Raw genomic sequence first — 13,406 nt, forward strand, 5'->3', positions numbered from 1 at the left:
ATTAATTAACCAATCATCACAAATATAAAAATACATCAGGACTGTCGCTGGGCAGTAACCTGAACACACGTTTCAGCGTCACATTGTTGACAAGTAACTCCAATCTGTTAGCACAACCATAAAGCATCTAATAGATGCTATAGAGTTACCAACAACGAAAAAAAAAACGCATATATTGTTCACTTAACGTCCGTGTCAAAGCATAAATGAATAATATATATTTTTTAATATATTGCAAACCCCTCTCCCAGGGATTATAATTTTATTACGTGGCTAATGAGAAAGACAGGCTATGGCACAAATCAGAATCACATGGTTATCTCAGTCCAATCATGGCAATCATGACAATCACCTAATATAAATACATATTCAAAGTTCTAAAAAACAAAGGAATTGCTATATTAAACTCATGTTAAACACTCGTATATAAACTTTTTCAATGTTGGCCATGTCAAGACTGAGAATGTGATGTTCTGCCATAGCCTCTCTTTCTCGACAGCCACGTTTTATTAGATATGACATAAACATTTCCACATTTCCATGACAACCACAGTAGTATTTTTGTTCCACAGAATGCTTTTATTTTTTTCGATTAAGATTGGGAAAATGTGAAGCATGCTAGCTACTTCAGAAATAGATCAAGAATTGAGTAGAATAATTTTCTTGTTGTTAATAATATATTCTCATTTTTATTTTTCAGAAACTAAGACTACTACAGCTAACAAGGTACTGTTATTATTGTTATTATTATTATTATTATTATTATTATTATTATTATTATTATTATTATTATTATTATTATTATTATTATTATTATTATTATTATTATTATTATTATTATCTTCATTTAACATTCATATTTTCTCTGAAAGTCAATATCTGTGATGGATAAATCAAATAATACTTTTGTGTTTTGTATTTAGTGTATTATAGTGGCATATACACATAGGCACCGACTTTGAGGAGGCAAGGCACTTTCTGTTCTCTTGTCTTATACAGCGAGGGATGTTACTGCCCCCAATGTAATTAATAGATGAGCTTCGCCCTTCTACATAGTCTGTAAAGAGATTCCTCATGTTAAAAAAATAGTTTTTTTTGAAAGATGTACTAGGTCATTAGAGCATAAGCCAGAAATAGTTATTTCAGATCCATAGAGAGGGTCAGCTGCCACAGTGAACATATTAATGACGCAGTTCACAATGTCCCCATCCTTTCTTTCCTCCTGCATTTTTGACATTGGTGAATCCCCACATAAGATGCAGTGGTGACTACTTCCTTGTCTATGTTTCACATTTTTTCAATTTAGGTCAAATCTATCAACTATTACAATTGAAGAGTGAAGGTATGGTAACACATTGCTACATTTGCTGCTCAAATTTTGTACTGCAGCCGCAAAAGTTGCGTGTCATGTTCACACGTAAGTCAAAGGTAACATGCTGCATGCTACTTTCCGTACTGCACAACCCAAGCACTGCAAAATTTGCAACTGGAGAATGTGAGTCTTTTCACACACAAGGCGCTACTTTTGCAACCATAATTTAGCTGCAGCTTTACATCTCGATGTAGGTTCTTCAATACTTTTTGTGGTTATGTTCCCATTAGAATTTCAGATTGTGAAACTCTGCGGTAGCTTACTTGTCACTTCTTTTAATTATGAAATGAAGGACAAAATGTTAAACTACAAAAGCAAAAGATCCTGGGACAAAGAAAAAATAGAAATACAGAAGAATTTGAAGTTACGAAGCATGATAAAGGGGATGAATAGGCCTTAATATTATGGTATAAGAACTTTTTGCGAGTATTAGGAACATTATTATCTGTTAACTCTTCTTATTGTAGTAGTTCAGAATGCAATGTATATTTTTAACATTGTCTTCCGAAATTTGCATTGCACTAGCAATTTCTGCTTGAGTCTTTTACCTTTTGTTGTAGAAATCAGCATTTGCTAATTCCATAAGCAGTCTCTTGGTTTAAGTAGGTTTATTATTTATTTTTCTGCCCTAACCCTAGTATTCAGAAATATTTTTATTATAAGGCTATAATTATAAAAAGTCTATATACTTTATGATAACCAATAGTATACTCTTGTAAACAATGTTGGCAACTCTCATGTTTGTAACTATGCTATGGAAAATGAACAAAAATAATTATATCATCAGTAGATATACTCTGACTATGTTGTAAATTTAATAACTGTTACAAATCATTTATTTTCATCACATCAAACACTAAAATATTTCCAAACAATACAAAGTGTCATTGGCACATTTGGGTGGTAACACTGTTCACGACCACTGTAAAAGTTTCAACAAAGCCAATCTTAAAAATGGTGTGACTGCAACCCTGTTCATTCACTGCTTTTTTTAAGCTGTGCACAGCATGAAAAAGTAGCAGGCAGCTACTTTTCGGGTTGCACCATTATTCAAACGTCTCTGTACAAGAGTTTTGCGGTATTTTGTACTGCAGCACTGCAAAAGTAGTGACATGTGACCATATCTAGGTAAAAGCAAGGACGTCGTCATGAGTGCCCTCCTAGGCAAATTAATGATGAAAAAAATAAAAGGAAAAACAAAAATGGAGAATTTACGAAAAAAAAAAGTTTATGACTAAAAATCTGTTTGTTATTATAGTGAAGGAAGTAAAGAATGCTGGACTGCTGGAATATACGATTAAATTTCGGAATACTGTAGAAATCTGGTCCACAAATGAAGTATAAGGAACCCTTCTAGAAGCCTTTATGACGTGTGTGATGTCCCATCCACGTTTGCTGATTGGCCGAGGAGTTGGCCAACAATCTGCACGTGTGCTGTCAGGCTTCAACTGTTGTACCGATTTTCATGTCCTTCCAGATTTAGTGTGTTTATGTATTCTGTGATCATCTGTATGGTTCTAGATTTTGTGTACAGCACCAGGATATTTAATTGGCGCACTTCAGGCATCAGTCAGTGTGAATTATACAGTCAGCCAGTGTTCTCAACTCAGTGTTAAGTGTAGGCTATACAATTCAAAGTGTCATAAAAATTACCATGCCATGATGCCACCATGTGGTGCAGCACACCTCAGTCTGGGAGGTTTAGTTCAATTGTCACTGAGAACATGAAACATGGATACTAGGAAATCCTTTGGTACGTACCTTTTAACCTTATATAATATAATAAAATATAAGGATAGAAGCTATCAAGCTATTGTGTTTAATGAAACTAATCAAAAATAATGTTTCCATATATCTCCATGGAATGTACTGGTCATTGCAATATGTATGTTTTAACTTTTGCAATATATTGTTTGCAGTTAATTTGAAAAGGAAAAAGCCAGATGGAAGTGGTAGCGACAAAGACGAACAAGATACTAATATGTCAACTAAGGCTACACAAGAGGCAGTCATTCCTATTTCAACGTAGGACACAGACCCAGCTGTTCGATGAGTCATGATATGATGCCAGATATCGAAGCTGGTATTTCACTGGATGACAGCCACGAAAACGACATTGGTAGACACATTGGACGGTCATCTATGATTTTGACGAAGAAAAAGAAACAGTTACTGGAAGATTGTTGGATTTCACTTAAGACCTATAATTTTTCTGAAGATGCTACCCTCTTAAAGAAGAAATTCAATCATCAATGGTTAGAGACATATTCTCCATGACTGGCATATTCCATGCGCCTGAAAGGAGCATTTTGCAAGTAATGTATATGTAAGGACAAGAAATTGAGTAGTGAAGAACTAAAAGACTTTGTCATCTCCCAAGTCTTATAGGAGTCTGAACCTTTTTTCCGGTGACAAAAAAGGATCTGCTGATACTGCTCTCCCAGTTGTGCACACCAGTAGAGTAGAGTGCTCTTTCAGCAGTCTGTGAAGGATCAAGACATAGTTATGAAGCATTATGTATGACGACCGGTTAAACGGACTAGCTATTATAAGTGTACATACTACAATTACTTTATTCAAACAGTAGTTGAAAAATTTGCCATGAACCCAAGAAAATTACTTTTTCAATAGTTATAATTTATTTGCAACTCTTCCATATTGTGAATTTTTCATCCTTTGATATTGTATTGTATTTGCTGTTCTATTCTATTCTATTAATAAAATAAACGTTAAATATCAATTATTTCCTTATCTATACAAATGTTTCTATTTTATTATGTCTACTTTTTTCCCCTCTAAGCTCTATAAAATTTTAAGCTGTCCTCCCTCGTCCCCCTCCCCCCAGCTTGGAAGCTGGCGACACCCCTGATCAAAAGTATTACAAAGCGGAAATAATAGTACAGAATTAGCAGTGTATTAGACTGTGTTTTTGCCTAATATCAGTTAACAAATTGTTATTAATATTCAACATTTTTTCATAAACAGTTAAAACTTGCTACGAAATTTAGAAGTACAGTAATTGTTATCAACATTCAGTTTCAGTGATTGTTTCTTGTGATGAACATTGTTATGACAGCTATTGAAAATGAATAAATTTTTAGTAAAGACAACTGGACAAAATAAAACTGCAATGAACGAGAACAGAATGATAAATTAGGTTGTAGTAGTGCCAGTGAAACTAATAGCTTATGTTCATCATCGTTACGAGGAATGATAGGAAAGTAGTGAAGGGGAAAAGGTAATGCATAAGGGCTGTAGTTTTCAACCATCTTGGGTTAAGTAATTTCTCTAGGTATTATATGAAAAATCAGATTGTTATTTTCTGTAAAAACACAAGAAAATTTGTGAGAAACAGTAGTTAAAGTATTCTTGGATTTTTGTGCAGAGTCCTGCCTCCGCCCCCCCCCCCCCCGCAATATTTCAAAGAAGTTGGCACCTATGCATATACATAGTTGATGTTGCTTCCTGATGTAATATGTAGCCTACGATGATAAATATTCTTTTATTCTCGTTTAACATTTAGAAAGTTGTGTACAGTAACTTTCATAAAATGCACCTTACTGCATTGATTGTTGTGGATAAGACTTCATCCACTTTCCAAAGATGTTTTATTTTTTTTTTTTATAGTTCGGTGTAATTATTAATGTTTTCTGTGTACCGGTCTGTTGTTTGAACATTCACACTCAATACTAAAATATCAGTTACTCATACATATGTAGTGTTATTTTGCTTGTCATGTCTCGTGAAATCTGAACGTTTGATAACCCTAGTTTGAAGGCATGATAGGCTTTGGCAGATCTGTTATCTACAGTGTTGCTTAATTCGTTTTCCAAATTTCATGACATATATGCTATCACTTCTCACTTATGTTTCAAAAATAGGAAGCATTCACTACATTGATAGCAGTCATAGTGCTGAACATGGTCCAACTTCCATATTTTACCGTGATTTATTCTTGTTTTATAACTTACACAGTCCTGCTTGTATGAAAGATAGATTTTATGAGATAAATATGCCTAGATAATTATGTTATTGTTACTCCAGTCTCCACAAACATTTGACAAAAAGCAGTCACTTTAATTTCAGCAGTATTCTTTGTAACTCAGAGTTCTAACAATAGCTATCATTGTAATGGCTACATTAACACACACAATTGGTAGTTGTCATTCCAAGCTACCTTCATGGTTCTGAAAATTAATCTGGGATCGGTTTGAGACTCCTGTGGTGATACTGTAATATATCTTTTCAGGACTTTGATCTTCATTTTAATATGTTAGTCAGTCAGCTGTAATAATTGAGGCGTTCTCTGGAACAAGAACTTAACTGCAAAATATTGAATCTGAAATACAGACCATCAAACATTTTAGATTTCGTATAACACCATTGTGCAGAATGACATTGAAATGTTTCTAGAAATTATATTACAATAATAATTATGAAATTCTTGTGTAACAAACTAGTTGACAAATTTATCTTTCTTTTTCTTCTACAGAAGATTCAAACTACAGAGAGCTTATGGGAGATTGGAAATCATTTGATGGAAATGTGGAAGATTCTAGAATGCCCAGTGTGTCTAGAAATTGTTTCCTCACCAGTCCTACAATGTGAAAGAGGTCACCATGTATGTAACCAGTGTTGGAAACGTGTTCCTTCTTGTCCTTTGTGTAAACGCTATCGGTCAACAACACGCAATTATGTGGCAGAGGCCATGGTCGAAAAGTTGCCATTGCCATGCAAATACCGTGTGGATGGATGTATGAAGACAATGCCTCAAACAGAAAAAATTGCTCATGAGGAAACCTGTCTGTTTCGCACATATACATGTTTGGTTGATAATTGTAATCAAGCTCATAGTTATGTGGGCATGACAGTACATTTGAAGAATTCTCATAGTCATCTGATATTTGGAAGCCCCTTCCACATTCCTAAAGGGTAAGTAATAACTTATTAACCTCTTAAAAAATACAGAGAAATGCACTGATCATTATTTCATTGAAGTAAATTTAACACAGTTGTAGTCAAAGTTCATTCGAGTCTATTTATAAAGTAATTTATTAAGGTACTTTGGCTTGGCTTTTCGAGGACCGAACCTGGGATGGGTGCTTGCACCTAGGCTTTCTTTGGCCCATTGTTCGAGTGGTTGTCTAAGTCTGACAGATGGCTGGGTGGCATTCATGAATCCGATCCTGACAGGTGGGGTATCCTACCTCAGGCTTGACAGAGCCAGGTTCCATTCCCAGATGAGTAGGGGAAGATCAGACAGTATCAGAGAGCACCAGTTTTTTGTTTTCAGCACAAGGTTGCAGCACCTATCAGTCAGATGGTACTAGCATCTTGTGTGAGATGAGTGGGGACGCCATTGTGAGTCAGTAAATGAAGAAATGAACACAAAGTCGAATGTTTTGTAATTTTTATACTGTTGCTTGTTGCACAAAGTTAATTTTTTTTTTTAACTATTTACACTAATACAGGTGAGTGAAATGTAATATTAAGTATGACTAATTATTTACTATAAGCTAATATATAATAAACAGGCATCGTCATGCTGTTAAGTTTTGAATGAATGATATTTCTTACCTAAGAAATAGGTTTCCACTCGGTGATAGTAGTTGCAGGAAAATAATTATTTCTGAAGACAAGACATACTGGCAGAAGAACTAAAGAAATACAGAGTAGAAATACAAACAATACAAATCGACAGCAAATAAGAGAAAAAAAAACGATAAAACCATAAAAAGATAATATGTCATACTACTATAGTAGAATCCCTCTTAACCAGCACAAAAGGGACAGGCTAGTTCCAGATATGAGATTTTTCTGGATAATTGAATAAATACCTGTTTATACAAAAAAAAAAAAAAAAAAAAAGTTCGTATTTGATGGTGCCAAATGTTGAAACTGCAGCCATGTGAAGCTTATTTCTTTAGCACTTGCTCCTAATTGAATAAACAAAAACTGTGTGAATTTTCTTTGTTAGAACATATCACACAACACAAATAATACATTAATTTTATGTTCGAATATCCATTGAAAACGAAAGTTCGTGTGAACTTCCTAATGTGACGACACTGACGGCCCGAACATAACTAAATAAATATAAAAACTGAGTGGATTTTCTTTATTTAAACACATCACACAATACAAATAATACACTAATTTTAGGTTCGCATATCCATTGAAAATGAAAGTTCGTGTGAACTTCCTAATGTGACGACACTGACGGCCCGAACATAACTAAATAAATATAAAAACTGAGTGGATTTTCTTTATTTAAACACATCACACAATACAAATAATACACTAATTTTAGGTTCGCATATCCATTGAAAACGAAAGTTCGTGTGAACTCCCTAATGTGACGACACTGATGGCTCAAACATAACTAAATAAACATAAAAACTGTGTGGATTTTCTTTATTAAAACACATCACACAATACAAATAATACACTAATTTTAGGTTCGCATATCCATTGAAAACGAAAGTTCGTGTGAACTCCCTAATGTGACGACACTGACGGCTCAAACATAACTAAATAAACATAAAAACTGTGTGGATTTTCTTTATTAAAACACATCATACAATACAAATAATACACTAATTTTAGGTTCGCATATCCATTGAAAACGAAAGTTCGTGTGAACTCCCTAATGTGACGACACTGACGGCTCAAACATAACTAAATAAACATAAAAACTGTGTGGATTTTCTTTATTAAAACACATCATTTTCTTTATTGCTGGATATTGTAGCAAATGTTCTTTATCCATTCTGGAGTTCTGATTTTTACAGAGGGTGCACTGTGGATGCTGGTAGATATTAATCCGATATAGTTGAGAGGTAAGACAGTCATGTCCGGTGGTTAAGCGAAATATGTTGTTGTTTTCTAATGCCATGCATTTGACAATAAAGTCATTTGACCTCTTGCACTCCAGTATCTTTCAAAGATATTGTCATGGTCAGCCACTGAAGCACAGATTTTGAGGTGTTCCGAATCCATTTCTTGATTTGAATTGCACAGTGGGCAGTTAGGGGATTGGTTAAGTGAAATATAGCGACAGCCTTTTTTCGTGGTAAATCTGGGATGTTATTATTTTCTAGTAGAATGTTCCAAGGTTTGCCTTCACTTTTCTTCAGGAATTCCTGTTTTCAAAAGGATTGGATTATGTGATTGATCCTGACTTTTGAGGCATGAAAGGAGAAAACTCTTAGAATACCAGTAATAAAAAAAAAATCGAGAAAACGCAAGGAAAAAAGCTGAGAAGACTATAAACATTATTGACATTCAAGATTGGAGGAAAGCAGCAGCAAATCTTAGCAAGGAAATTATGTACGCAAAAAAAAAAAAAAAAAAAAAAAAAAAAAAAAAAAAAAAAAAAAAAAACAATCTTTTGAAACATTTTTGGGTAGCATTGATTACAGAACAGATAGTGGAAAAGTACACAATTTCATATGCTTCATTAAATAATAAAAAAGCACAAAAAAGAACCTATTATATACAAAGGGAAAACTTTAATAGATGATAAATACATAGCAGATGCTTTTAATAAGTTTTTTGCTTCCTCCTTCATGTCAAGATCAAATAGGAAGTTCCTTAAGAGAAATGTTAAGGATAAATTCAAAAGTAAAACAGATGAAACAAATTATATATTACACACCATATTTAATATGAATGAGTTTCAAAAAGCCATTGCTCAATTACAATCCAAGGAGAGTCCAGGTCCAGATAAAATATCTGGAGAAATGATTAAACATTTTGGCACAGTAACTCTTAGGAAATGTTTAGACATCTTCAACTTAATATGGAATACATCCATAATACCAGTAATATCGAAAAAGGCTATTATCCATATTCTTCAAACAAATCATCAAATCAAATTGAAAGCTTCCGATCTATATCACTTACCAGTATACTAGCTAAAGTAATAGAAAGAATGGTTTGCAATCATCTCATCTGGTATTTGGAAACTCAAAACATAATAGCGAAAGAACAGGCAGGAATTAGAAAATATCAGTCAACTTCACAGCAAATTAGTAGGGTTAGCCAAGAAATTAAAGACTGTTTGGACAAACAGCAAACAATATTGGCTGTTTATGTCGCTTCCAAAAATGCCTCTGATTCTGCACTTCGACTAAACTATTGGAAGAAATGTCTAATATTGGAATATATAATAAAATGCAAAACTGGTTTTATAGTTTTTTGAATCAAAGATTTTGTGCAACAAAATTCACTGAATGCCTATCAGAATATAGACAAACTCACAAAGGCCTTCTACAAGGAGCAATGTCTAGCCCTACACTTTTTAATATAATCATCAATGATTTACCATCTGAGTTAAACGAAACAAAAAATGTTAAATGTGCACTGTATGCCAGTGATCTCATAAAGTGGACACGAGCACCACAAAAGAAACATATGCATCTACCAACAGAAATGAACAATGCCCTACTGAAATTACAAGATTGGTGCTTTGAGAATGAGATGGACATCAACTTGTCTAAAACCAAATACCAAGTTTTTACTCTTTGCCACACTAAAGAGTCTTACTTACATTTAATAACAAATCCATGGAAGAAACAGAAGATCACACTTACCTTGGTGTGACAACGTACTCAAAACTTACATGGAAAAAGCATTTTGAAAATGTTACAGAGAAAGTGCAAAATAGACTGACAGTGATGGAAAGACTAGCTGGAAGTAAATGGGGTTGTTCAGTACATGCACTAAATACAACATATAAGACTTATGTCAAACCAGTTTTAATGTATGGCAGTGAAGTTCTTATATCTACGACACCAACACGACTTAATGAAATAGAAATGGTCCAGAATCAAGCTATGAGACTAATTACAGGTGGTGTTAAATCTACTCCCATCACAGCCATGCAAATAAGTACTAACGTCTATTAAAAACGAAATTGAGAAACAAAGTCTTATTTTATTTGAGAAATTATAACAAATTCCAAACAATGCTTTTTGGGGGAACTACAAAAATTCTGAATGGAAACTTAAAACACAGTCTGGCTTCTTCCAGCATATTTATAAATTACAAAGTAAATACAATGCACAAATAACTGATAATGTAGAAAGGCTTCTATTTCCAGTACAGCCACTCTCACAGCTTGAAATTAATTGTGAAAATGATCTGATACTAATATATTGTGGTCTACACAATCAAATGCTTTAGCCAAGTCACAGAAAATCCCACCAATATGTAATTTCGAATTTAAAGAATTTAGTGCTTCATCTACCAATCTAAAAGTAGCATTCTCTGTCGAATTTTGTTTTCTAAATCCAACTGTTCTAAAACTAATATGTCGTTGGATTCCAGATAATGGTATAATCTATTATACATAACTTTCTCAAACACTTTTGAAAATGTTGTTAATAATGATATGGGTCTATAATTAGCAGTAGTGCATTTATCTCCCTTTTTTATATTGGTTTTACTATTGAATATTTGAGTCTTTCTGGAAAAATACCACATTGCATTGACAAATTGCACAAGTAGCTTAACAGAGGGGATATTATTTCAGAACAAGCTTTCAGAACTTGGGATTTCATCATATCCAGAGAAATATTTTGTTTTTAGTTTTTTTATCACATGCATGATTTCTGCTGCAGTAGTAGGAATAAATTTGAGACCTAGAAATTCAGTGTTAAATGCATCTGTTAGGTAACCAATTGCAGCATCTTCTGCACAATCTTGAATGTTTAAGTTCTGAATAATATTTATATAGAAATCGTTAAAATGATTTGCAGTTGATTTTGGGTTATCTATTTTACAATCATTGATTTTAATACAAGTAATGTTTTCATTATTTGAATATCAATTAGTTTCATTTTTAATAATATCCCAAATAGTTTTAATCTTATTATCTGAATTTTGTATTTTTTCATTCAGATACATTCTCTTTGCATCTTTTACAACTTATGACAAAATTTTACAGCCATTCTTATAGTAGTTAAGAACATGAGGATCATCACTATTCCTACTCATTAAATATAGATTCCTTTTTGTAACACATGATATTTTAATTCCCTGAGTTATCCACGTGTTTTTACTTTTACTTTTTTCACTACCTTGACTGGAAAACATTCATTGAAATAATTCGTAAATGTAGTGAAAATGCTTTAAATTTACTATTAATATCAATGGTATTGGTACTGTATACATTTTCCCAAGATTCATATTGTCCAACCCTCCCCTACCTGATAACCCCAGGGCCAGAACTTCAAGTCCTCCCTACTGTACCTATATCAGCATCGGAATTCCTTACTACTTACCAAAACTTCACCCTACTCCATTTTTAACTATTTCAGATAATAGATGAAATGAGGAGAAGGTGGAGTGTGTTGGTATAATGATAGAGGAAAACAGGAGTACCCTATTAAAGTATATAAGAAATATGAAGAATGTAGGAAGATCAGTGTTTAAGGATACATGCATGCTGTAGGTTTTCTTAGAAGTAGTCTCCACAGGCATTCAGAGGGACATCTCATTGTGTGGGGAGGCACTAAATACAGTCAGCTGGATACATAACTGCAAAATGTTTTCTTAAAAGAAGTCTCCACAGACGTTACATCTTATTGTATGAGGAGATGATGCACACTGTGAGAAAAAAAAAACCTAGGCTGCTTCATCAGCACTGCAACCTTAATAGGCCCATGCCATCATTTACACACTTATTTATTATGTATAGAACCATATTCTCGATTTCTCTATGCAGACAACTATCACACTAAAGTCCCGTCGCTCTAATTTCCGGCAGCCAATCACGTTGCAGGTCGGCTACATTTAAACATGTGCGTCTTGTGATTCACTGATGAAGATGTTAAGCATTTCCTAAGGCTGGATAAATACTTAATATAATCTCCCGCCATTTTGGCTCTTTCGTTGGCGTTCGCAGAAAGCACACGAGACATGTGCTGAATTACAGTGCGTTTGCTTTATTATCATAGGAGCTACGACATGATAATGTTTAATGGTGTGGCAAATAGATCCCTTGTCTGGTAGCTCAGCAACGAAAGAACAAAAATGGCGAACGATACTACCTACCTAGACTTTATAGAGCCTTGATTTCCTAAGACGTAAGCAAAGAGGAGGAGTCACGCCGGGAATAACAGCATCGCGACTATACATACATAAGTGACAGCAGACCACTAGAGGTGGGGCAAACTGGTTTCATTTGATCATGACTATAAAATGCTCTACTATGACACACAGTAAGGACATAATGTCTGTCTACTTGACTGGAATGAAGGGAAATAATCATGCAACATGATAATCATGAAGTCTAGTGACAGCTTGTGGAACTTTCATTCTCTTGAGCAGAAAGTATTATAGATATACATTTCTAATACTTTGACATTCTTTCAGTATATTTGTATGGAATTGTTCTTCTAAGCAGATCAATGTTCATTCTGTACGAATTCGTTTTTTTTTTTTCCCCCAGAAATTATGCCGATAGAATTTGATAGCTTTTAGTTCTATTGATGGTGCCTCTGCACAATACAGTACGATCTATCCAGGGTTAGTATGTCCCAGTCAAAGAAAATTAACGTGCATAAAGATGACTGACTGCCTGTCATTCTCATCATTAGAATCACCTAATTAATAGACATGATTTAATGCAAATGAAGTGTCAAATTTGTAAACTCCATGACAGTACAATGACCCAAAGTAATTTAAGATTGACATGAAAGTAGACAAGAATGAACAGTGTAATACAATAAAAGAGTCCCCAGAAAGAATTATATACTTATATCATTATGAAATAAGCTAACTTACACCAAATCAATGGCACTTTGAATGAGTAATAAAATAAAATAATTTTAAAGAACATGATGAAAAACCAAAAATCAGAGTCAATGAAACATCTCTTTACTTACCCAGAAGCAACTTAGATGATATGGAATAGTCATTGCTGCTAGAAGATCCAGAGATCAAGTAAGGTACCAAAAAGGTGGGGAAAGCTTGAAGTTGAGACTGATACAGGATGAATCAAGGGGAGAGGGTAAGCAATGTGAAAACA

At 33.9% G+C, this 13,406-nt stretch overlaps 1 protein-coding gene across 6 annotated transcripts in view; it reads left to right on the top strand.

Moving 5' to 3' along the window:
- The window catches only part of LOC138705915 (serine-rich adhesin for platelets-like), a 50,805-nt gene that overhangs the window by 22,685 nt on the left and 14,714 nt on the right, over nt 1–13,406 (top strand). For 4 of the 6 annotated variants that reach the window (XM_069834676.1, XM_069834679.1, XM_069834675.1 and 1 more), the window contains exons 5-6: nt 701–726; nt 5,865–6,304. In XM_069834676.1, the coding sequence (XP_069690777.1) occupies nt 701–726; nt 5,865–6,304 (466 nt within the window). Of the gene's footprint in view, nt 1–700; nt 727–2,893; nt 4,721–5,864; nt 6,305–13,406 lie in introns of those variants that run through there. The other 2 variants (XM_069834681.1, XM_069834680.1) reach the window with 2 other exon arrangements.

This window comes from Periplaneta americana, chromosome 9 (assembly GCF_040183065.1).
Source record: "Periplaneta americana isolate PAMFEO1 chromosome 9, P.americana_PAMFEO1_priV1, whole genome shotgun sequence".
In the NCBI taxonomy this organism is placed as follows: domain Eukaryota; kingdom Metazoa; phylum Arthropoda; class Insecta; order Blattodea; family Blattidae; genus Periplaneta; species Periplaneta americana.